Source organism: Kogia breviceps, chromosome 4, assembly GCF_026419965.1.
Source record: "Kogia breviceps isolate mKogBre1 chromosome 4, mKogBre1 haplotype 1, whole genome shotgun sequence".
Classification (NCBI taxonomy): domain Eukaryota; kingdom Metazoa; phylum Chordata; class Mammalia; order Artiodactyla; family Physeteridae; genus Kogia; species Kogia breviceps.
Genome location: NC_081313.1, coordinates 55,635,568 through 55,663,042, shown reverse-complemented (window position 1 = coordinate 55,663,042; position 27,475 = coordinate 55,635,568). Strand labels below are relative to the sequence as shown.

General features: G+C 39.7%; 1 protein-coding gene across 1 annotated transcript in view; it reads right to left on the bottom strand.

The window, feature by feature from the left end:
- The window catches only part of MCCC2 (methylcrotonyl-CoA carboxylase subunit 2), a 64,937-nt gene that overhangs the window by 5,271 nt on the left and 32,191 nt on the right, over positions 1-27,475 (bottom strand). Inside the window, exons 8-16 of the mRNA XM_067031111.1 lie at positions 21,066-21,130; positions 15,778-15,877; positions 15,572-15,667; positions 12,342-12,414; positions 9,348-9,424; positions 6,447-6,513; positions 3,056-3,212; positions 1,945-2,059; positions 16-101 (exon numbers count right to left, since the gene is read on the bottom strand). Coding sequence (XP_066887212.1) covers positions 16-101; positions 1,945-2,059; positions 3,056-3,212; positions 6,447-6,513; positions 9,348-9,424; positions 12,342-12,414; positions 15,572-15,667; positions 15,778-15,877; positions 21,066-21,130 — 836 coding nt within the window. The remainder of the gene's footprint in view (positions 1-15; positions 102-1,944; positions 2,060-3,055; positions 3,213-6,446; positions 6,514-9,347; positions 9,425-12,341; positions 12,415-15,571; positions 15,668-15,777; positions 15,878-21,065; positions 21,131-27,475) is intronic.

Genomic DNA, 27,475 nt, shown 5'->3' with positions numbered 1-27,475 from the left:
TTCTCTGGCTCTCACCTTGCACTGGAATAGTAAGGGTTTCCTTCCTCTTCAAACCTCTTAATGATGGGCTCTTTTAAAGTTGCTTCATCAGCACTGGAGAACTGAAAGAAAAGGGACAATGAGTAAGTCCGCTGCAGGGGAACAACAGATCCACTCAAGAGAACCTCAAGAAAAAAGGGGCAACAGATTTCATGAATGATAATGTTACAACCAACATCTGCACATTGATGTATAGATTACGTGTGATGCTTTAACATACATGATCTCACCTGAGACATGAGTATCAAATTAGTGCACTGTTATATCGCCCTTATCAGAGCCAATGTCCTGAGGCTGTTTAATGTCAGGTCAAAACCAAAGGTATCACATGTTCCAGCAGGGTATAGCAATGGATGTGAATTATACAATGTAACAAAGGGCTATATTACATCTTGCAGTTTCTGTATAAGGAGGTGGAAAAGTAGGGTATTTTCATTCAAAATAGCTAAAATTTTAAACATTTTAAAGCTTAAAGCTTAATAAGACCCATTTTAAATAACCTCTTCAATTTCCCAGATAGCTGAGAGATTTTTCCCTAATTAAAAATTTAATGGCTTGCCCATCCGTACTGCCAGAAACAAGTGATAATTCAGGTGTTAAAATCTTTATGAAAACTAATTTTGAAATCCTGAAAAGCATTTTCAACTTAAAAAATATTCCACACCAAAAACCAAGTGATTTTTTTTTTCAAATAAATCCAACCTTTTATGTACTTTCATCATTTAACATCATTTATAGGTCCAGAATTTGGAGGGAGAACCACTAAAATCCTATACTTTCCTTTCACATATAAAAATAGATGAATTCATATATCTGTGTATCAAATTAATCAAAGCACAACTATTTAATAAAATATCACTGGGCTAGAATTTAAGACATGCCTTCAAAATATCAGGTAGAATTTCATATCTCCCACTTCCCACTACATACACACAAAACTAAAAGCTTTCCTTTTGCTAGGATACTAGTTAGCATTAAAGTGCATCTGAAACTTCAGCTTAAGTCTGCAGAGTTACTGTTGCTTGGAAAAGATAGCTGGGGATGTGAGGTATGGATGAGATGCATTCACGGAGGCAGGAACCACCCTCTGGCTTTATATTGTCCCCACTCCACAAACTAGGCAGTTGACCAGATGATCAATCTCTAAATGGCAGAAGTGAGAGCCTGAGAAGGCAGGGCCTCCTCCACATTATGCCTTGTTACGATGAAACAATGCACCTAAACAACTTTAGGAACATGCACCTATCATTTTATAGGCCTGCTGCTTACATAAAATAGTTGTAAGTTATAATAAAATGTAGTGCAAAATTTCAGATGCATCTCTAACAGAGACACAAACAAAAGAATCCATCTCAAAAGCAGCTATTTGCTGATTTGCTTTTCATTAAGCTTCCAGTACCCTTTCCCATCTTCTTCTTTGATACTTTCACAGTATAATAATGGTATTTAATTCTCATTACACAACGGGGCCCTCCCACTAGAGGTATTCGTAACAACAATCTAAAAGTAAAATAGGAAACACAAAATTCTGCTGCTTTAGGTCATAAAATCAAAGACATAAGTCAGATTTATTTAAATCTCACTAACTGCAAATGACTAAGAATCAAACATATATTCCTCAGGCACCCAGAGACAAGAGTTTGTTAAGTGTTTTCTTGGAGATTCTGAAAAGTTTGTAAATTACCACAAGAAGGTACTTCAAGTGAAATGGCTCTAAAAAGAGAGATGAAGAATGTTTAAGTCTAAGTTGCTACAACAATTTCCAGGTCAGCGTCTTCTAGATAAAGCCAGGCCCTGAACGTTGGAATCCTAGCCACAAACTTGGAGGGGTTTTGGGTATGCTAATCCCTGGCTCCACAGTGTTCTGGTGAAAGTCAAACCTGGAGACAAAGAAACAGCATTTACCTGTTTCCCTTCCCGTGCTCTTTGGTCCTTTGCTACTGTTGCTAGCACATTAGCTGCCTGCTCTCCTCCCATCACTGAGATGCGAGCATTTGGCCACAGGTAGAGAAATCTTGGGCTATGGGGGGAAGAAGGAAAGAATGATCAAATGAATTCACTGTACTACACAGAGATTTTCAGAGGCCCATGTTTACCTTTTAAATCAGTGGTTCTTCATTCTGGCTGCGCATTACAATTATCTGGGGATTTAAAAAAAAAAAACAATGCCTAGAACCCACCCCAGAGTAATCTCCAGCAGTGGGGCTTCAGCATGGTAGAATTTTTAAGTTCTCCAGGTGATTCTGATGTCTGTTTTGATAAACAGTATTTTTCCATTTCATCCAAATTTACTGGGCAAAAAAGTATTCAAAATATCCTCTTATTATGTGCAGTTATGTGCTGTTTTCCATTCCTAAAATTGGTGATATGTGCCTTCTCCCTTTATTTTTTAGTTTTAACAGGGGATTCTCAAGTTTGTTAACACTTTTAAACAAAGCAACTTTGGGCTTTCCTGATTCTTCTATCTTTATAATGTTTGTACTTTATTATGTCCTGTTTTTATTTTTCTTGTTTTAATATGCTGCTCTTCTTTGAACCTCTTCAGCTGGCTGCTTGGCTCACTGATTTTCTTTATATCTTTATAATGTTTGTACTTTATTATGTCCTGTTTTTATTTTTCTTGTTTTAATATGCTGCTCTTCTTTGAACCTCTTCAGCTGGCTGCTTGGCTCACTGATTTTCAGTCTTACTTCTCTTCCAGTATATAATATGTAAGTAAGTCTACACACCTGTCTCAAAGCAAGACTTTAGACACATCACACAAGTTATGACGTGTAGTATTTTCGTTATCAGCCATTTCAAAATATTTCCTGATTCCCACTGTGGATTTCTTCCAAATGGTACTTTTATCATTAGATTTCATTTCACCCCTCCAGATGATACAAATTATGGCATAACTGATTAAGATTTGTGAATGTCATTCTATATTTCAAAGAGCCTTGAAGTAAACTGACCATTCATAATAGCACTTGAAGTATGATTCATTCTTTTAGAGAAGATCATGACAATCACTTACCTAAATGCTCTGCCACACATCCCATAGTTTCCAGCCCCATAAGAGCCCCCGATGATGACAGTTATCTTCGGCACATTGGCACAGGCTACGGCAGTCACCATCTTGGCGCCATCTTTGGCAATTCCTTCAGCTTCATAGTCTCTACCAACCATAAATCCTGTGAGAAAAGAACAGAAAGAGAGCCTCAGGGTGATGAGATTCGTGTGCAGAAGTCATTTTCACCAAGGTACTAGAAGGACATCTTGTCAACCTTATATTTTACCACAGGCCTCTCACCCTAATAAAATATTTATACGTGAAATATGCCCCCCCCCACAAATTTGCATTAAAAGGTAAAATAAAATTTTCTCTAATCATTTAAAAAATCGTTTAAATGGTGCATCTGGATGCACACAGAGATCCTCAAACAAGATAAGAATGCAACGAATCTTCAAGAAATTATCTCAGAACAATAGCTTGGTGATGAAAGAACAGGATACGGCAAGCTAAGGAAAAAGTACTATGGCAAGCCCAACTGTGAGGGCGTTAGGATTCACTGACCTGGTTTAAAATATAGATTATTCCTTCTGAAGCACTGCTTTAAAATTTGATGAAATAAAATTAATGTTTCATAGAGATGCCGAGTCCCTGTCAGAGACTCAATAGCAAGATAAAAGAATTCTCATTATAATTAGAGGATCCTTCTACTTCTCCAAGCTCCCACCCAGCTCTGTTGAAACTGGTCTGCAGCGTCACTGGGCTTTCCAGGCCTTGGGGTTTTTCCTCTTCACCTTATAAACGTCGCATCAGGCTTCATTTGTCTCCCTCCGCACCCGTAGACTCACGTGCCTACGTAATGGTCGCTGTTCTTGCTTTGCAAATCTCCAGCAACGGGTAATCCAATTCAATTAAACCATTGTTTTATGGATCACCTGTACTTGCTGTGGATACAACAGTACTGATGTAACAAGCCCTGCCCCCACCAGGCACCATCTGCTCCCTCTGGTCACCTGCCCTGCCCTCTGAACTGGGCCCTCAGAATAGCTCAGAGACTCCTTTATCTATTTTATCTCGACTCCCTGTAACATTCCCACAATAGCTATCTCAAATATCGACTCTCTTTAAAAGCCCTCACCCACCACCCACCACCCTATCACCCCACTGTGCCTCTAGTCCCCGTGAGTGATTTTGCCTTGAAAAAGAAGACCGAGGCCATCTCACTTGGCTTTCTCTAACCCTTCTTTTCCTCACCATAAAGAAAAACATAATCATGCTGCCTTTCTTCCTTTACTCTCATCTATGTGGAACAAATTAGAGTTACTCAAAGATTATCCCTGACCTCTTTCTCTTCTCTCTGGGTGTTATCTATTCCCACAGCTTTAAACACCATCTCCATGTTCTAAGGATGTCTCCACATTCGCCTCCAGCTAACACACCTCTTCGGTGCTCAAGACTTTTCAACTGCCCACCATATATTTCCAGATGGATACATTTGAGGTCCCTCAAATGCAATGTTGAAAAACCAAACTCAAACTCTGCTCTCTGACCCCAACCCAACAAAAAATAAAGCACAGCGAAAATGTAGGAATCTTCCAAGCACACAGTTTAACTTACTGGTGGTTAATAAATCATGAGTCATTATTAGAAACAAGGTCTCTGGCCTAGTGAAGCTTCAGAGTACTTTTACCTGCCCTCTTAGAAGGTTTGCCACATAGGGCCCTCTCTGGCTTCCATCTAGATATAACTCCTCTCAAGAGTCATCTAACCAAATACCTTAAACTTAAGAACAGCACCAGATGAAGATGTTTTAGCACCAGTACTATGTAAAGCCCTGCTGACTGTCAAGGCCAAACTCCTTCTCATAAAGGCATGCCTGATCCCAACAACTAATTAATGACTTCTCCTTCCTTTGAACCTGAGATAACCACACATGACTTAGAACAGTGGTCCCCAACATTTTTTGGCACCAGGGATTGGTTTCATGGAAGACAATTTTTCCATGGACGGGGGAAGGATGGTTCAGGAGGTTAATGTGAGCCATGGGCAGTGGCAAGTGAAGCTTCCCTCGCTCGTCCACCACTCACCTCCTGCTGTGCAGCCTGGCTCCTAACAGGTCGTGGATAAGTACCAGTCCACGGCCCGGGGATGGGAACCCCTGACTTAGAAGACTGGGGGAAAAATTTTTTTTTAGCTAATCAACATATCGGAGTGCCTCCTATCTGTCAGGCACCATGCAACACACAAAAAGTATAAACAGGAGAATCACAGAATGCCAGGAAGAACTCTAGAACCCTAAGAGCCCTTAAAAACATTTCATCCGCCATGTTAGGATCACCCATAGAACATGAAATCAGACAGTTGACATTGGTCTTATCACTCTTTGGAGTCAAAACACAAATCGCGGAACTTCCCTCGTGGTCCAGTGGTAAAGAATCTGCCTAACAATGCAGGGGATGTGGGTTTGATCCCTGGTCAAGGAACTAAGATATTACATGCCAGGGCAACTAAGCCCGTGCACCACAACTACTGAGCTTGTGTGCCTCAACTAGAGAGCCTGCATGCTGCAAACTACAGAGCCCATGCACTCTGGAGCCCACATACCACAGAGCCTGCGCACCACAACTAGCGAGAGAAACCCCTCCGCCACAACTAGAGAGAAGCCCGCGCACCTCAACGAAAGAGCCTGCATGCCACAACTAAGACCTGACGCAGCCAAAAATTAAATAAATAAATAAATAAACAAATAAATAAATAATCTTAAAAAAAAAAAAAAACCTCAAATCCCAGACTTTGGTTCAGGATGTGCATGTCCATTTAAGATGTTGCTTCAGGTAGAATTAACTGCACAATGAAAGATAAGGAAAAGGGAGGACCACAGCATGTACTTAAAATCCTTTATGGGGAACAAAGTACTGGGGAAGAGACCATGGGTCAGATAACACCCTCCAGCACTAACGAGAATGTTACTGGCCGAGAACACTCTGCTGTTTTCTGGGTGGGTGGGTGCACATGTGCAGGAGTAAAGGAAGGCCACTCAAAAGTCTGATACACTTGAAACTCAGAAATTGCTTCACTCAAAAACATGGATAAATTCCCCCAAATATTCAAGATTCTTAAGTGTTAACCTTTGAAGATAATCTAGAGAGAGCATGTCCAATAAAGCTTTCTGTTATGATGGAAGCATTCTATGTCTGCACTGTCCAATACATGAGCCATACTGAACACTGCAGCTCTCAAATAAAGGCACCCACACTGGTTAAGCTATTTTCTTTTTCTTTTTTTTTTTTTTTGGCTGTGTTGGGTCTTCATTGCTGTGTGCAGGGTTTCTCTAATTGCTGAGAGCAGGGTCTACTCTTCGTTGCGGTGTGTGTCTTAACCACTGCGTGGCCACAAGTCCAAGCTATTTTCTTACCAGTAATGTTTTGAAGAAACAGAAGAGGGATATTCCTTTGGCAGCATAACTGGATAAAATGAGCTCCCTATAAGCAAATAAAATAAAAATCTTTTTAGTGGGAGATTAACAAATTTAATCATCATTTACCCTGCAAACAACACATTTGGGTCAAAGAAAGAGTACCCTTTCCTTGGCTAGTCTGACCTTATAGTAACAGTAATAATAATACTAGCATGGGGACCCACTGTCAATGGAACATGTGGTTACAATTTGCACTGTACTTGTTTTGCACAGGGACCTGTGTGATCACTGGCACATGACTGTAGGCCAACTCCTGTGTCAGAGATGAAGTCAACCACTAATATTCCAAACAGCAAGTGAAACTTCAGGAACAGAGAAGAAAGAATTGCTTGTCAATGAGGATTTCTGAACCTCACCATAAGGCAATTCTCTGGTTCTCCACTTTAAAAAAGATAGAATATAAACCCTTCTGGTACACCTACGTTTTGATGATCACTTGAAATTCTTTCATGCACCAAGATTATAGTAAAATATATCTTTCTTACCAACATACTTGAAATAAAGGGGATTTTTTTTTTTTTTTGGCTGCATTGGGTCTTCATTGCTGCACGTGGGCTTTCTCTAGTTACGGCGAGTGAGGGTTACTCTTCGTTGCGGTGCGCAGGCTTCTCATTGTGGTGGCTGCTCTTGTTGCAGAGCACAGGCTCTAGGCGTGCGGGCTTCAGTAGCTGTGGCTCGCAGGCTGTAGAGTGCAGACTCAGTAGTTGTGGCACACGGGCTTAATTGTTCCGTGGCATGTGGGATTTTCCCAGACCAGGGCTCGAACCCATGTCCCCTGCATTGGCAGGCGGATTCTTAACTACTGCACCACCAGGGAAGCCCAAATGGGATTTTAGATGAGTGCTAGACACCTTTTAACCTTGAGTTTAGGAAATTAGTTATTTAATGACACAAAAATATAACTATTCCTTTCCCTATCTTCTAAAGATTATGTGAGTAAGAAAACACTTAAAGCTGTTTCCTTTATATTTTACTCTCTATTTGCAGATGCCTTTAACTTAGCTGGAAATGCCTTGGCAAGTACAAGATTACAAAGCAATTGCTCAGCCTCAAATACGAGAATGAGGAAATCACACAGACTTGTGGGGCTTAACTCAACAAATGAAATGTCAGACAGAGGCCAAACATAGCTCTCCTCCTGGATTTATCTGTGACAAGCCAACAAATAAAACAAGGCAGCATTTGTTGGCCTCTGTCTGACATACCCTCTATTGAAATAAGTATATTATATAGTCATTAAAAGTCAGTGTAGGGCTTCCCTGGTGGCTCAGTGGTTGAGAGTCCGCCTGCTGATGCAGGGGATACGGGTTCGTGCCCCGGTCCAGGAAGATCCCACATGCCACGGAGCGGCTGGGCCCGTGAGCCATGGCCGCTGAGCCTGCGCGTCCGGAGCCTGTGCTCCGCAACGGGAGAGGCCACAACAGTGAGAGGCCAGCATACCGGGGGAAAAAAAAAAAAAAAAGTCATCAGTTTATTAGGGGCTTCCCTGGTGGCTCAGTGCTTAAGAATCCGCCTGCCAATGCAGGGCACACGGGTTCGAGCCCTGGCCGGGAAGATCCCACATGCTGCGGAGCAAATAAGCCTATGCGCCACAACAACTGAGCCTGCGCTCTAGAGCCCACGAGCCACAACTACTTAAGTCCGCATGCCTAGAGCCCATGCTCCGCGACAAGAGAAGCCACCGCAATGAGAAGTCTGCACGCTGCAACGAACAGTAGTCCCCTTTCACCACTACTAAAGAAAGCCCGCACGCAGCAACAAAGATCCAATGCAGCCAAAAGTAAATAAATTAAATAATTTTTTTAAAAGTCAGTGTATTAGAAATATTTAATATTTTGGAAACGCTCACTATACATACTATTAAGTGAAAACCAGCAAAACTTCTCTATATGGCAAAACCAATTTTGTTTAAAAAAAGAGGGGGAATAGAAAAAACTAAGGAACCATAATAAAATGTTACTCAAGGCTATTTCTGGCATGAATGTAGGTGATTTTTATTTTCTTTATTTTTACTCTCTTATTTTCGTCTTGTAATCTCAGTGGGGGAACAATAATGAATAGCAAGATCCAGAAACTAACTTTACTAATAAAACATTCTGCCAAAGACAAATTCTTCCTAATTAGGGTATGAAAGTGATTAACTGCCTGTTATCTGCTTCAGCAAGAGAACTTTTACCTTGTTATTCACTCTATCATTTGAAGAGGAAAGACAAGGGTAAACCTTTTTATTTTCTTAAGAAAATATTTTATCAAATAAGTACATGAATTACATTTATCCAAGTTTAGGTAAATCTGAGACAATGATGTATGAAATTGAATACTAAGCCAAAATATATTCATGAATTCCCTCTTTTAAAACCAGAGCTTCAGTAACAAGACCCACTATCTTTCCATTTCCAAAAAGTGAAAATATAATCACGTTAAACTGATTATGGGATAGCATAGAGCAGATCATGTCTCAGAACCATATGAATAGTATGTTTGAACCCCTCGAGTGCATGAAAAACTTTCAAGACAAGTATTCCTATATTCTTAGAAAATGTATACATCATCCACAGCAGTTATAATTCAAGTATTAAAAGAACTTTCCTAAAACAAACATTTGTATTTTTAACAGTGCTCAAAACAGTTCATCATATTCACGTAAACATCCCTAAAGCTGTTTCAAACATTTAACATGCACACACATACATGTTCACACATATAGGCACAAAATGTTCTGTTTGCTAAGGCATCTGGTTAAATATTTTAAAGCTTTTATGCAATAATTTTCATTCATTACTTGATAATGTTTAAATTAAAACAGAAAAACCTTGAAACATTTTTAACAGTACTTGCCTTTTTTGCAGATTCAGAAAAGAGAACTCCATTGTTTCCAACGATACCTATTGGGTATCCAAATATTCTAGCAAATCCTCAAAAGAAAATTGAAAAAAAGATGTATGTATTTCAGAGGGCTTTTAATTCACAACGAACACACATATTTATACATTGTTTAATTTCAAATCAATGTTTAAAATGTAGAGATTTCATCTATGGTACAAAATAGCTCATGGCATAATTTATTTCTAAGGTACTGGAGTCTGGGTTTTTTGCTTTCTTGAAAGGGGTGTACTACATATAAAGTTATCCACTTGTCTGACCAACCTGTTTGGTTAGATGATTGGATTAGTGTCATCCGTTCATTCATGTAACATATATGAGTGCCTACTATGTAACAGACATGAAGGGTATTCTGATATAGAACAAATCAGAGACACAGATCCCTTTAAAGGTCAATGTTCAGAGCCATCGGCCAGTTTCAGGTGACTAGCTTGCCTTAAAATGCCTGAGGTAATGACAGGCCCTTGAAATAAAAGGGATAAACTCAGCCAAGACAAACTTTTTTAAAAAGCAGGAATGCAGTCAAGTCTGGTGGTAACCGAGTTTAAGGTAAGAAATCCAGTTAAGCTTAGAAGAAGAATAAATCACTACACTTTCATTTTCTCTGTGTTTGCATCTTTTTCTTTCTCCTTTCCACAAGTTTTGTTTTTGTCTCACTATCACTTCCACTACCACTACACACACACACACACACACACACACACACACACACACGAGAAATAAGAGAGAATAAAAAGGGGGAAGAAAACCCTGTTATTTTGTGAAGTAGACACTTTACGTGATTCCAGGAGGCTATTTTGTAAACTCAAAGGACGTGACTAGAGACATTCCCAAGAGTGATTTTCAACAAACCTACTTGACTATAAATAGGTGTCAAATACTTGGAAGCCAAGTGTCAACAAACTGTGCTTGTAAGAGGGGTCACAGGAAGCTCAATGCCAAAGTTCCTGGACCAGGCTCTGTGTCCAAGCTGGACGGGCTGCCACTGAGACCCCTGGCGTGGGCCGCCCGACACAAAGCAGGTGCTCGAAGAATGAATGGATAAGAGAGAACGTCAAGCTACTGACAAGCCAGAACACCGAATTTTTTAAGCCTTATTTTTGTTCTTTACTCTGGCTTTGTCTTGATTTATTTTTTTAAATCCTTATGTTTATTTAATATGTTAAAATGAAACACTGATTTGCCAGTCACCTTGATTTCTCTTGGTCTTTCAGACCTAAAATCCCAGCCAAAACCCTAGGCTACACACCCTAAATGGCACTGCCACTTACAGAGGCAATTCAGAGAGGGGCAAACCTCCCCAAAGTTCTAACAATCCACTCTTGAGTCCTGACCCATCCCACATAAAGAGCTGGGAATCCGGCACATGTCTCAGCAGCACGGTGCTACCGCTGAAGGTGTTCTGCCCTGTGAGCTGTTTAAACTTTCCATCCACCCTTAGTCCTGCTGAGTAGGGCGCATGCCGCACTACACTAGGGTCACCCATAGAGGGAGCACCTTCACCAACTTCCTATGGGCCAAACAAGAAAGAAAAATGTCTACAAAACTCCTAGGCCTACCTATGGCAAGTGCGGGGGCAGGAGGAAAGCTGTAAGAACTGCCAGAGACACCTGATCCTTAGAAAAATCTGTCCTTCTCCCTCCCCACTCCCACTCATGGCCCCCCACATTCATCCCTCCCTCCTCCTTTCATGCCCCCTCCCCCTCATGCCCCCTTTCATCCTCTCTTACTACCTCCTCACCCTCTCATTCCCCCTTCGCCCTCTCATTCCTCTCTTCTCCCTCTCACTCCCCCCTTCCCCCCACAACCTTATTTGAATTCCAGTACAGACAAGAAGAGATGGAGAGCTACCATCTGGTAGATCTACCCCTGGTATTTTAGGGGGCAAAGGTACAAGTATTTTAGCAAGTCCAGGGCAAATACATAAAAACAGATGACAAAGACAGCCCATCTGTCTCTGAGAAAGAAGCAGAAACAGTTCTGACTTGTTTTAAATTGTTGCACAATGAGGGTTACATCCTGAACTATTTGGGGACAAATCCTGTCTATATATCAAAGGAAAAGCTCTTAATCACTTAAACACCTAAATACAAACACATAAATTCTGCTTCCAGTGTGAACCCTTCTCTTGCTCATAAATCAGACCAGGAGAAACTGCTGTGACTTATCCTTAAGCCTCAATGTATATTTGCAATTTGGAGTTTTGCAGCTAGTTGTTTTTTCGACTCTGATATGCTGCCTTCAGATTAACTATTACATTTTGGAGCTTCTTTAAGACTAAGTAAAATGCCCAAATCTGTTTTGCCATTTGTCCAAAATAGATTACTATGGACCTGGTGTCTATGTGTCAAATATTTCTTCAAAGGTCTACAAACGTAACAGTTTAGGTGACTGAATTAACTTGTATAAACATTCTTATTTTGTTTTTTTCAGACTTGGTATTCTGTCCTGTATTCTCAATCTAGTCTTTGTGTGGATCAACGTAAGACCTACACAGGGGCGGTAAGAAGGTTTAACTCAGTCTACAGTCTTCTGGGAAACTACAACATCACATGAAACTTCACAGTCGAATTGAAGACTAAAGAATACAGAAGACAGTGCTGAAATTTTCAAAATAATTATAGTCATCCAGAGAAATTTTTAAAACTACAAATATTTTTTGTTAATTTTACTATGATAAGAGCCTTTTTATACAGCTAATGCTACAAAGTCACAGAATAATGGTCTGGACCAGAGCATCTTGCCCTCATCATTTTAAATTCTGGATCCATGAAGGCATTCAGCTACAAGTGATCTTTACAAAACAGCTCCTTTTGAGTACTGACTCACACGTTTACACCACTCTAAATAACAAAGCTCATGCCAAGTGCATCAGGGCTGTGAGACAAGAGATCACTTATTTTCAAAGCAGCATAAAATGTTCACATTTTCAGTTCTTCATCTTTATACCTGTAACTAATGTGTCTCCATATAAGGCTTTAAATTCACTGAATCTGCTTCCATCCACGATTCTAGCAATGACCTAAGAGGAAAAATAACAATGTCCCTGAGCAATTATATTATAAAAGAATTTTTGCATTCAAGTTATTCATAGGGAAAACAAATTTGTAATGAAGTTGTAACTTTCACAAAATTTCACCCTACTCAGAAAATCTTCTCAATAGAATTTCACTTGATATGCATGGTTAATGGCCCTGAAGTCATTCTGGGCCCTGATTTTACACTTCACTATAAAAGCAACAGCTCCATGTTGTATATCAGAGAAGCACAGAGACTACATGGGCTGGTTGCTAGACTCACAGCTTCAGGGGCTGTCAAATGTATTGGCCGAGAGTCAGGGATTCAATCAGAAAGCAAGGTCCTGCTAAATGTCACAGGGAATCATACTCAGCATTTTGTAATAACCTATAAGGGAAAAGAATCTGAAAAAGAATATATATATATATAAACTGAATCACTGTGCTGTACACCTGAAGTTAACACAACATTGTAAATCAACTATACTTCAGTTAAAAGATTTTATTAAGAAATAAAAGAAGAAGAAAGAAAGCAAGGTCCAGCCTTAGAGTCAAAAGACTTAGGCTCCAACCTAGGGTATAACATATGATTTATTGATTTATGTGTCCTGGAGTAAGGCATTTAACCCCTCTGAGTCTCGGTTCTCACTTCTGCAAAGATGGAACAAAGTTGTGAAGATGTGATGAACTAGTAATAAAGGAACCTAAGAAAATAACGCTGAGATGAAGAACCAGCTCTGACTCCCAGCTTCTCCCAGCTCTACCACTGGGAAACTAGAGTCACAGCCTGGTTACTTAAAATCCCTGAAGCCTCAGTTTCCTCATCTGTTTTAAAAAAAAAAAGTAATAACAATAATAATAATACTTAAGAGCTAATAACATTGCCTGGTACTCATCAAAAGGTAGCTATTATTATTAAGCTTTCAATAAAGGTTCATTGATTCTGAATCTGATACACATACATACACACACACATATAATTAATCTACACAGAGTCAAAGTTACTAGTTTATCCTCCATATTCATCATTACACATCAGGACTATTTCAAAGTGTTCTAAACATGAAGCATATTCCAAATTTTTTCAGAAACTATTTTAGATGCTACACATCATTTTTTCTATCCAGTGTGAGCTTCCTTTTTCCTGTTTACCACATCAAAGCCTTATTTTATAAGCTGCAAAGGCTGAAAAATGAGTGAATAGCTTACTTTGAATTATGTTTTAGTTATTTTCCTAAAAGGTCAAATAATATAATGGGGATATAACAGTTGTCTAAGTGCTATGTGGCTCCAAAATTACACCTTTTGAAAAACAAACACATAGCAATGACCATTCTTCCACACAAAGATAAAGCTACTCAAAAGGTCAGAGCAACCTAGGGCCACTTAACATGAAACCCCCTTCTATTTGCTTTATGATGAAGTCCACTCAGCCACATAAAATATACTAACTCATCTTCACAAAGACTCAAACTTTAGGAAGCAGACATATCATATGGCACTACTCCTATTTCTAGGAGCAGAAATCAATGCTCAGAGAGGTTCAACCCCAGTACTACTGACTAGGGAAACAAGAACTAGAACCTGGGTTTTTCAATTAATATCCCAATGTTGTCCCACAGCTCCATATACTAGTAAGACCTCCATACAAGGCTTATTTGCAATTGCAGAAAAATATAATTAATTAACATCACAAGGATGAACATGAATCAGCAAAAGGTAGAAGTCCAGGATACAATTTAAGAAGGCAGAAGTCTATCTTTATAAAACGATATCCATTAAAATGAAATTGAACTACCATGAAGGCATGGATTCACATCTGTTTTGCTCATTTCTGTACCCCTAGTGCCTGAAACAATACCTTCATGGAAAAAGCACTCAATAAATACTGTGGAATAAATGAAAAAAGTGATTATTCTTGAAAGAATGAATCCTTAGCCACCTGGAAAACTTGACTATTAGAACAACTCATTTTTCAGGCACATCCTATTGTAAGTGCCATTTTTTTCTATGCCCGTAATTAATTAGAAAGTCAAACTAAAAACCTAATTCTAAAACTTATAATTAACTAAATTACCTTGCTAAAGTGAAGTACCAGTTGAAGTTCCATTAAAATCCAGCATTTAAGACCCTCTAACAATAATAGGGTATTGCCTAAATAAATATTTGTACATATCCATAAGTGGGATATTACATTCATCAATTCATCCAAAAAAATATTTACTGAGTGCCTACCATGTCACCAGGTACTAGTATAAGAATCAGGACCTAACCACGAAAAACATTTCATGAAGAAGTTTTAAATAATGGGGAGATGTTTATAATTTAAACTGCACAAAGTAGAATTAAATATATATATATCAATATATCTATATATGTATATACTATCTGAACTACATAAAAATGTATACGTACACACTAAGCCAAAACACCAAAATATTGGCTGCTTTCTCTTCATGGTGGAATTACAAGCAATTTTATGTTTTTCTGTATTTTCTATATTTTTCACAGTTAGTACATAATAGTTTTATAGTCAAGGGGATACAAAACAAAATATTAAGGCACAGAATCTGATATTAGGACAATTTCCTAATTTAGAAAGTATCCTACCAGACATGGATACTGAATAAAATAAAAGACTACATGCTATATGCAAGCACTAAAAATTGTCAATCTAGACTACAGAAGACAATCTGTAACCATAGCAACATCTTCAACTGCAATCAAATGTCTAATCTTTGCTCATGTCATATTGATCTAAAAGGGTATGTTTTTTCCTTTCAACAACTTACTGACATTTCATCCATTTCCCAAAATAAGAACCCAAAAAAGAAATAGCTGGAAATTATAAAGTTGTGCTACATCATTCCTAATGGCCACAGGAATATGGAGTACTAAACATTAACAAAGCAAGCTTAGTCATTGTGCAATGAAAACTTTCCAGTAATTAAGAGGATTTCCCCCCTCTCTTTTAGTAAGATATCTTTCCCTTATATGTCACTCCTTATTGAGACCCACAACAGTCCCTTAGTTTAGGGATGAACATATCTGAAACAGACTTCAGCTCTGAAAATGGATACACACAGCTTATAGCTCAAAGTTTAAGCACATGTCATAAACTATGATAGCATAGCTTACAGCTCACAGCTCCACTTTACACACCTCTCGGACATCAAAGTTCCTCTTAAGGTTGGCACCAACTATTCCATACAATTCATCAGCAGGAAATAAAGGATCTTCAGAAGGTTCAATGGTAACCTGCAGAAATATAGAACAATCACATTAGCCTATTTAAAGACATTATTTCAAGGTGACATAAGCCAAAATGCTTTGGGAAAATAAAAAATATAAGAACAGATCCAACTCACATCCATTTTCTTCTGACAATTTAGATTCCTTACAATCTTCCTAGCTAAGTGAAGGGCATGATTATCATCCAAAGCGTAGTAGTCACTTACTCCAGACTTTCTACAGAGTAAAGCACACTAAAAGAATCAGAACAGGGAAAAGGAAAATAATTAAATATCTTAAACCCCAAGTATCTTCTCTCATCTAAGGCTGATGTCTTTTTTACTTCCAAAACACTTTAATAACTGTCATCTAATTTGATCTTCATAACGTCCCTGGCAAAACAGTATTAAGCTTGTTTTACAAACAGGAAAAACTGAGGTACACAAAAGTTAAGTACCTTGTCCTAGGACCACCAGTACCTGCATAAGAACCCACACCTTCTATTTTTCAATCTTGACCTTCTTCCACTGGACCACAGGGCCTTATTTAATGCTCATCCCATACACCTGAGACAAAATTGTATATGATAAAGTTCAACCACAGCTGGCACGCTTTCGTGATGTAGTTGGTAACAACAAAAAGTGTTTGTACCTCACTGAGACCCCAGTGAAGATGCCAACTATGATCTCTCATTTCTGAGAGACTGCTAAGGCTTTCCTTACCAAGTTACACCCCAAGAGTAAGCTGCTGCAGGTAGCACACACGAAGGCTTGAAAACGCTGTTCCTCAGATCAATGGTGAAAATGGGTATTGATAATATGGAACTGTGGTAAGGGCCTGCTCAATTTCAAGTCCAACGTGAATATAGCATGGGCGTGCTCTGGTTCCAATAAAGCATGGGCGTGCTCAATTTCAAGTCCAACGTGAATAAAGCATGGGCATGCTCTGGTTCCAATTAGATGGCTTGTTGTTTCACTTGTAGATGTACTATGACTTTCTAATAAAGTATTAAAAAAAAAAACCTATAAAGTCAGGCAAAAATATACAACTAAAGGGACTTCCCTGGCAGTCCACTGGTTAAGACACCACGCTTCCAATGCAGGGGGCACGGGTTCGATCCCTGGTCAGGGAACTATAAGATCCCACGTGCCACACAGCACAGACAAAAAACAGGAAAAAAAAGAAAAAATATATATATGTGTACACACACACACACACACACACACACACACACACCACCCCTGAAAAAAACAGAATTTTAGTTCATTTTATGAGCAAGAACTAAGCTGTCGCAATCTAAATTTTAATATCTTGTCTAAGGAAAACACCAAATCCTTAGGAGACGTCTTAGAACTGGGCTCTCACAGTGGTCTCATGTCACTGTCCACCTCAGGCTTGGGTGTTCCTCAATAAGAGCAAGGACCATGTGTGCTCCTCTTTATAGTCCTACAATCCTTTGCAAATAGCAGACCCTTCAGTTTCTTTAATTTAGTAGGGCATTTTACAACTGACCCTGTCTTCCAAATGCTACACAAATACCCGCTACAATTGCTGACTTCTAGCTACACTGTAGTAACTCAGTAAGCAAAGAAAAGCAGAAGGGACTGCTTCCAAATCAGTAAATATTTAAAATAAAATGCCGCCTTTTAAAAATAAAATTTATTTATTTATTTTTTACTGTATTGGGTTTTCGTTGCTGTGCATGGGCTTTTCTCTAGTTGTGGAGAGCGGGGGCTACTCTTTGTTGCAGTGCACGGGCTTCTCATTGTGGTGGCTTCCCTTGTTGTGGAGCACGGGCTCTAGGCGTGAGGGCTCAGCAGTTGTGGCTCGCAGGCTCTAGAGCGCAGGCTCAGTAGTTGTGATGCATGGGCTTCGTTGCTCCGGGGCATGTGGGATCTTCCCGGACCAGGGCTCGAACCCGTGTCCCCTGTATTGGCAGGTGGATTCTTAACCACTGCACCACCAGGGAAGTCCTAAAAATGCCTCCTTTTAAAAACTGCCTAGCATTTACCAAAACAACAGGAAAGGGAAAACTTTTGATGAGACACTCTACTATGTAAAGCTTTGTGTCAAATTAACTATGAAGGATGACGAATCGGAGACGTACAAATACATATTTAGAATGACAGAGAGAACCCAAAGCAAGTTGTGACTAGTAAATTTTATGACACTGTTCCCAAAAATGCCATCACCATCTAATCACTGTCCCATGATTTTAAACTGGCTACTATGAATGATAATAGCTAAAAGTAATAGAGCGCTTAGTATGCCACAGACACTGTGCTGTGATGCAGGAACTATTCATATCTTCATTTTACAGATGAGGAAATGAGGCTCTGGGAAGTTATGTAGTTTGTCTAGTCACAAGGGTAACAAGTGAGGCAAACAGAAGATGAATCCTAGAACCTACATGCCTAACTTGATATACCACCTACAGCTTTTATGGGCACCAGATGACTTTTTTTAAACTGTCAAAAAACTTTTTTAAATTAATGCTCCTCAAATTCTATCTTCATCTCCTTCCCCTGATAAAGCACCTACAAACAGTGGCAGCCCACTTTGTCCTGTTTCTATTCTACCTGCGCCCTCTCTCTCTCCAGGCTGAAACATCTGCTTCACCGTCTCCCTGAAATGGTCAGTAAATGGCCAGATAAGAGAGAAATGCTGCATCTCTGCTCACAGTAGTGTTCGCCAAAATAAGCAAGGCTTCTGTTTAAACCCAGGCAGAACACTCAAGCTCTCAAAGCTTTTCTCTGCCTACCTCAATTCTGCTCCAGCTCTTCCCTTAATCATTCCTCCTCTTGCCTCTAGTTGTAAAACTGGAAGCACAACAGCTTATTTGTTTTGTAATTGTTTTTTAGTTCATTCATTTACATCTCTTATCTGCCGAGTTAAATTATAAATCCTTGAGGACAGGGCCTAGGCCTGAAATTTTTCTGTATTACTCATAACACTTAGTACAATCAATCTATCCACAAATAAGTGCCCAAAAAGAAAGGAGTGAATGAAAAACTGAGGCAAAGGTAGGTTCCTTAGCCAACTCTTCAAAAGGCAACGCAGTGCTCTTTGATAGGAGGGTGGAAATGTCGTACCTATTTTCCGTCTCCCACCTACTAGACTGCTCCCACAGTCACCTGCCTCCCTGGTTTGTGGTTTGGCAAAAACAAAGAAAAGTTTACTGCACCTCCCAGGCCACTGAGCTCAATGATTAGATCTACCTGTCAGTTATGTCTGGGTTCTTTAGGGTCTAGTCGTGGGCCCTGTTCCTTATCTACACTCACCTCAAGGTGAGCTCACCTAGCCCTATGGTTTAAATTCCACCTCTGTGTTGATGGTTCTTGAGCACGGATCTGGGCTCCAGACTCTTATAGTTAACTGCCTTATTCAGCATCTCTACTTGGATGTCTGGATCATCTCTAACTTAGCAGGTTCAAAAGCAACACTTGATCCCCCTGGCCCTATCCCCAACTCTGCCCCTCCTCCCGTCTTCCCAATCTCAGGAAATGAAACCATTTCATGTCATCAACTTTGTCACCTCACTTTCCCGTGCCCCATATATGAAATCCATCAACAAGTCCCTCAATTCCACCTCTAAAATAGAGCACAAATCTGATTACTCCCCTCCTCCGTTCACTACCACCATAATTATCTAAGCCACCGGCACCTCTCAGCCAACTCTAGCAATAGTTGTATGCTATTGATACAACCACCCAACTGGTCCCTCACACACACACTATTTCCAACCTTCTAAGCATTCATTCTCCATTTAGCAGACAGAGGGATTTTTTTTTCTAATGAAATGTTTAATAATAGCACAATCTCTCCTTAAAACTCTTTGATGGTTTCCTACTTGCTCATAAAAGAAAAAGTCCAAAACATTTAATGACCAAATACGATGATAAACAATAATAATAATGGCAGTTAACAATTACAGGTACTTATTTTAAAGCAGGTATTGTTTCAAGCAATTTACACATACCATCTCATTTAATTCTTACAAAATTCTAGGAGGTAGATGATCTTCTTACTCCTGAACTCTAATCTGAAATGGGAAGACCAGCAATGTGATGGAGCAGCTCATGCCTGACTCACAAGAGCCAACTGTGTGCATCTCTTCCTGATTCCATGTTCAGTGGTGTCCTGCTGGTAGCTTAAAATCAGCTATGGCGGGATAATTCATACCACAGATATCGGCAGATGCCACAAAGCAGGACATTTTTCCCCCTCAGTGAATCAGCTAAGCATTTACCTGCTACTGAGCATTTAGCTAAGCTATTCCCCAGCATTGCAAGCAGCCTGCATGGACCTTAAATAGACACTAGCCCCTCAAGCAAGCCCTAGATAGCAGCTCAGTCACAAGCAAATGTAAGTCCTCATATAACTTCCCCAACAGCCCTTAAGATCAACAGTCTCCCCTGCCTCTCTGCACCTGTATGCTTAGATAAAATCTCCATGGAACTTACCAATACCCCAATCTTCTGGTTTGATTGACCAATCCAGCTGTAGTCAGGGGACCCCAAAGCACTCCAACCATGGACCCTAATAAAAACATGTACCCCAGGTCGTGTCTCTCTCTCTGGGCACTCTGCCTGGACCGCCTCATGTGGCCCCTCAAGGTGTGCTGTGTACTTCCTCCAGGATCTGTGACTGATAAACTTCCCTATTTCAAATTATCTCGTGGTCTGTTGTTGAACCACGGCTCACCATCCAGCACCCTGTGCTCCACTTAACAAGTGTTAATTAAACAAAGGCATAATGCCTGCACACCACTGGGTTAGCCCCACCTTCTATATGCCTATACTTCTTTGTAGCCCTTATCATGTATACATATTTATATAATTTTTTGATGATTATTTCTTTATTGCCCACCTCTCTGACTAGACTATAAGCTTCTTGAGATTTTAGACAATGTCTATCTTATTATCTCAAATACCTAAACAGTGCCTGGCACAAAACAGGTGCTCAATGGATGTTTGTTAAATAAATAAGAAACCTGTTTCTCCAGTCTTTCTAGGCTATAATGAAAAAGTTGAGGGCTTCCCTGGTGGCGCAGTGGTTGAGAGTCCGCCTGCTGGTGCAGGGGACACGGGTTCGTGCCCCGGTCCGGGAGGATCCCACATGCCACGGAGTGGCTGGGCCCGTGGGCCATGGCCGCTGGGCCTGCGCATCCGGAGCCTGTGCTCCACAGCAGGAGAGGCCACAGCAGTGGGGGGGCCCGCGTACTGAAAAAAAAAAAAAAAAAAAAAAAGTTGATGTTCTTGCTTAGAAATGGAACTCTAAAGAATTGAACCGGATTAGAGCACATCTAGAACAAATAAACTGGTTTGATCTGGCAAGTTTAACACCTGGAAAAAATAATTTAACACTTCTTTTAAACAAACAAGTGACAATCAATCCTGGAAAGAAACAACTGCTTCTGTTTCACCTGCAGTGAAGATCAGCACCTCCAAGATCCTCAGCTGACACCTCTTCTCCAGTGGCTGCTTTAACCTACAACAAGGATAAAAGTCAATGGTGCGTTTTCTCCATCAGAGATACAGTAAAGTCTCCTACAAACAAACAAGTTCCCTTCTGAGAGCACGTTCGTAAGTCCAATTTGTTCGTTAAGTCCCCTAAGTATCCAATTAATGCAATTGGCTATACAGTACTATACTGTAATAGGTTTATAATACTTTTCACACAAATAATACATAAAAAACAAACAAACACAAAAAAATAAAGAAAATATTTTAAATCTTACAGTACAGTACCTTGAAAAGTACAGTAGTACAGTACAACAGCTGGCATACAGGGGCACGTTTGCATCTTCAAAAGTTCGCAACTTGAAGGTACATATGTAGGGGAATTACTGTATTAAAATGCTGTCCTACACACCTCCTAACCTGATTATATCTACCATTCTTTCTTCCATAGAACTAGACATTTTGTTTCTCATCCCACCCACCTAGGTAAACCTAGATAATATTGTCTCTAATCTACCGACGAGAAATGTGAACCCACAGTCACTAAGGAACTTGCCCACAGCCCCTGAGCAAGGGATGGAACCTGATTTGAACCCAGACATTCCTGGTCTGAAAGCACACTCTCTTTCCCCTACATTATTCTGCCTCCACACCCATGTTAAAGCCTTTGTGTCTGTGCACATGCTGATCCTACTGCTGGGCTCCCTTCTCCCTCTCACCCACCCGGTGAATCCCCAATTATCCTTCAAGCCCTATCTGCTCTGTGTGGCTTTCCCTGACCTGCCCAGGCCTTTTAACCATTAGCGACACTCCATGGTTTTAAAAGAGCAATGTTTGCTCATCTGTGGTTCAAGAGCAATCCACCTACACCTCCAACACGGCGCCTACCAGACTATATGTCAGTAATTTGTATGTGTCTCTGTCATCTCCTCTATACTGTGAGTTCCTTGATGGCAGAAACTGTGATTTATTCATCTTTGGACACAATACATATATTGAGGTAACGCTATTTTTTCACCTTTGCTGAAAAATTCCAGTGACTATCAAAAACAAACTCTTAAAGGTATAATATCTTTAAGATGGGGGAAAAAAATCTCTATGATTACCCACATCTAAGATTCAGCATAATATGACCAAAAAGAAAGAAACCTTAAGTAATAAATTAAGAATGACTTAATTATAGGGACTTCCCTGGTGGCGCATGGGTTAAGAATCCACCTGCCAATGCAGGGGACGCGGGTTTGATCCCTGGTCAAGGAAGACCCCACATGCCGCGGAGAAACTAAGCCCGTGAGTCACAACTACTGAGCCTGTGCTCTAGAGCCCGCGAGCCACAACTACTGCAGCCCACGCACCTAGAGTCCGTGCTCCGCAACAAGAGAAGCCACCACAATGAGAAACCCGCGCACCGCACAGAGTAGCCCCCGCTCGCCACAACTAGAGAAAGCCCACACACAGCAATTAAGACCCAACACAGCCAAAAATAAATTAATTAATAATAATTTTTAAAAAGAATGACAATTATAGCCTGAGAAATTCGAACAAGAAAAAGCAAGAAAAATCATTTAATGCTAAATGCCAACCTGATCCCTTAGGAATCATTTATTGATTCCTACTTCTTTGGGTTGGTCGATTTGTTTCTTTTCCTTCAAGTAATAAAAGAAAAGCTTTTATCAAAATAATGAACACTAAAATACAGCATAGAAATGACTTATTCACTACATCAAAAGCTCTGTCTTAAATAAAATATTATTCCACAGGGAGAGGTAATTAAATTTTTCACCTCCAACTATGCACCCCCAGAACTAAATTCATGATTCTCTTCTTCCTAAAAAATTTGGTGTAAAATAACATTCAGTCCAGACAATAACTACTTATAAGAGGTGTCTGGATATTTAAAGTTGTAAAAACGAATAAATGTCTGATATATGATAATTCATTTTCAGGGAACTGACTGATATCAACTGAAAAAATAAAGATTTGTCATCAGTTAATATTTATGGAACACCCACAACATGTTTGAAACTGTGATATGTATAAAGATGATAAAAGTCCAAGAGAAAATGAAAACTGTTCATTCTATTAAATAACAAGTTCGGATGATAAACAGAAGGTAGGAGAACAAAAAAACTCCTTCAAAAATTTGTCTTATTCCACAGGGAACTCTGCTCAATACTATGTAACAACCTAAATGGGAAAAGAATTTGAAAAAGAATAGATACATGTATATGTATAACTGAATCACTATGCTGTACACCTGAAACTATGACAACATTTTTAATCAACAATCAACAATCAATATAAAAAAAAGTTTAAAAATTTTACCTTATTAGTATGCATTTTTTTCAACCACCTTAAGCTACTGAAAGGTACAACCTCACATTATGTGTGAAACCTACAAAGCCTTTTCTCAATTTTCAGTGAAACAAGCATCAAAATTTAGAATTCTCAAGCAGATAAGGCTGCTGCTGCTTCTTTTTCTACCTGTAAATACAGCCTTTTGATGGTAGACTACTGAACAAGGTTTAGTTCTCTAACAGAACTGCAGATTTCAGCTGCTACGTTGTTTCTTTCTAAGGCACAAGTTAAATCTGAATCCACTGAATAGACGTTGTAATGCTGACCTTTAGACAAAATCTTCTCTTGAAAACAGTAAGCATTATTTCAGTATTATGATACTACCTATAGTCCCAAAAAGATGTTTTTAAATTTTAGTCATATCTTTACTTATTCTCTAGTGAAAAATAAACAAGAATTACCCAGGAAAGTTTACGACACATAGGTAAATTAACCAACGATTGCTATCACACATAGCTAGAGAAATATTGAAGAATAATATTTAATATTATGTTGTAGGGGTTTTGAATAATGCCTTGAGACTTTTAATTCATTTGAAAAGGCAGCTCTTCAGGCTTATCTGATCCTCAGTAAAAGTTATTAAAAATTAACACAATCATTTGGAAAACACACTTATTTAACATCAAAGTATAACATCTTTTAACATACTCTTTTTAATAAACTTGTGTTAATATTCCAAAACCAGATAATTCTTTGACAGACTTTTGAAGCAATAAACTTATTTTTTAAGATATAATTCACATACCAAAAAATTCACCATTTAAAAGAATACAATTCAGTGTTTTTTATTATATAACAAGGCTGTATAACAACCATCACCACCACCTAATTACAGAACATTTCATAGCTCCCAAAAGAAACCCCATACTCATTAGCAGTCCCTCCCCATTCTACCCCCTCCCAGTCCTTGGCGACAGCTAATCTACTTTCTGTCTCTATGAATTTGCCTATTCTACATATTTCATAGAAGGGTAACTATACAATATTTGTTCTTTGTGTCTGGCCCAAGGTTTGTCCATGTTGTAGGATGTGTCAAAACTTCTTTCCTTTTTATGGCTGAATTACTCCACTTGTAGATTTATTATAGCTTTAGAAGTTCCTTGATATTATTCTTTTAACCTATTTAATATTCTTGGATTTTACTTACATAATGGGATGTTTTGTTGTAATCAGTAGAAATTACCTGTGTCTTCACCCAGCCTCTCTTTATCACTCTGAAGTCTAGGATCATGTTGTGACATAAGCAAAGCAGGGTGACAACTGCTTTCCTGAAAATCACAATGGAGATGTCCAAAGGAGAAATGAGGAAGAGCCGAGGGTGACATAATCCAGTTCTCGGTGCCTGCATCACAGGCAGGTGGCCAGTGAAGTTGCACAGGGTCCCACTCTCAGAAGGGCCCTGTGCTTGGAGATTAATGCTCAGTGGTCACCCTAGTGAAAGTCTAACTTTATCTTTGAATTTGTGTAAGTGAAGTCTGATGGGACAATGGAGCATGTGTGTTGAGGTTTAGAGCCTCAGATCTTGTGCAGTCTGCCTCACCCCATCTCCCTGGGATGGGTTCTTGGCTCCCTGCTTCCCTGCTGACTGGTGCCTGGGCCCTGAGTCCTGCCCTACCTTCTCCTCCCCACCCCTGCCTAGCACCTGTTACACCCGCCCCCAGTGGGGGCCTGACACAGGTGTAGGGAGGATCAGAGGTCAGGTGTGCCCCCCATGGTGTCTCAGGGAAGAGCATGGCAGCCCCATCACTGTCCTGGGCTGGCAGTGCTAAGGTGTGCTCTCCAACAGGCCACTCTGCATGTTGTGGTGGAGGGGGCCGGGGGTGATGCTAAGGGCGAGCCTTTTGCTCGTTCCCCATCTGGGTACCAAGCACATTCTCACATGGAGGCAGCACATCCTTGGGGACATGGTGGGCCCATGGGAAGTAGAGATGCCTGGCGGGGGCAGGGGCAGGGGCTGGGGTTGGGTGGGGCCTGCCGTTAAATAACAAATAAAAACACCATGACTGGTAGACAGACCACAGAAGAGGGGAATATGTTTCATATTTTAGTATCTTTTATAGTAGCTTTCTCCTTTTTGAACAAAGGGTTCCATATTTTCCTTTTACGCTGGGGTCTGCAAATCCTGTAGCTGCCCTACCAGTGATCCATAAAGCTTGCTAGTATTAACAATTTAGAGCACCACTCATAGCTATTCTAACTCTTTTTTCTTGGGGGATGGGGGGACTTAACCTTTTGAAAAGATAATGGTTTCACAAGACTCAGAAAGTCAAAGGTCTCTCTCCTACCCTGCTTTATCTCCTCTGCGTTTAAACAACATTTACTCTATCTTTTTCAGTTTCTTTATGCATATACAAGCTTACAAATGTATAATTTCCCCCCTCCACTTTATGGAAAAGTTAACACACTATGTGTAAGCACCTTGCTGTTTTCACTTAACAATTTATTGGTTTGTTATTGACCTTGAGTAGAAGAAAAGATAAGTAAAAGTATTTTTCTTCAGCCAGCACCATTCAAGGGAGAAAGGATAGTCCTTTCAACACATGATGCTGAGACAACTGCATGTCCACGTACAGAAAAATGTCGAACCCCTTCCTGAAACCGCACCAATAAACAACTCAAAATGGATCACAGACCCAAACGTAAGAGCTAAAATTTTAAAACTCTTAAAAGAAAACAAAGGATTAAATCTTTGCAACCTTGGAATAGGCAGTATCTTCACAGATAGGACTCCAAAAGCACAAGCAAAAAAAACAAAAAAGAAAAAAATATACAAACTGGACTTCATCAAAATTTAAAATGTCTATGCTTCAAAGGAAAATATCATCAAGAGGGTGAAAAGACAACCCATAGAAGAAAATATTTGGAAATCATACATCTGATAAGAGACTTGTATCCAGAACACATGAAGAATTCTTACAACTCAAAAAAAAGACAAGAGCCCAATTACAAAATGGGCAAAGGATCTGAATAGACAGTTCTCCAAAGAAGATATACAAATAGCCAACAAGCACATGAAAGATGCTCAGTATCATTAGCCATTACGGAAATGAAAATCAAAACCACAGTGAGGGGGCTTCCCTGGTGGCGCAGTGGTTGAGAATCTGCCTGCCGATGCAGGGGACACGGGTTTGTGCCCCGGTCCGGGAAGATCCCACATGCCGCGGAGCGGCTGGGCCCATAAGCCATGGCCGCTGGGCCTGCGCGTCCAGAGCCTGTGCTCCGCAAAGAGAGAGGCCACAACAGTGAGAGGCCGGCGTACCGCAAAAAAAAAAAAAAAAAAAACCACAGTGAGGTACCATGTCACACCCACTATGATGGCTACCATCAAACAGACACACAATAACAAGTGTTGGAGAGAATGTAGAGAAATCAGAACCCTCACACATTGCTGGCAAGAATGTAAAATATGCTCTGGGCACTTTGGCTGTTCCTCAAAATGTTAACCTTAGAGCTACCATATGACCCAGAAATTGTACTTGTAGGTTTATATCCAATAGAAATGAAAACATATCCATATAAAAACTTATACATGAATGTTCATAGTAGCATTATTCATAATATCCAAAAAGTGGAAACAATCCAAATGTCCATCAACCGATAAATGGACAAACAAAATGAAGCCTATCCATACAATGAAATATTATTCAGCCATAAAGAGGAAGGAAGTGATTCCTCCAAAATTTAAACATAGAATTACCACATGATTCAGCAATTCCACTTCTGAGTATATACCCAAAAGAAATGAAAGCAGGGACTCACACAGATATTTGTATACTCATGGTCACAGCAGCATTATTCCAAATAGCCCCAAAGTGGAAGCAACCCAAAAGTCCACTGATGGATAAGTAGACAAAATGTGGTATGTACGTACATTAGAGTATTATTCAGCCTTAAAGAGGAAGGAAATTCTGAAACATGTTACAGCATGGATAAATCTTGAGGACATTTTGCTAAGTGAAATATGCCAAACACAAAAGGACAGATATTATATGATCCCACTTAAATGAGGTTCCTA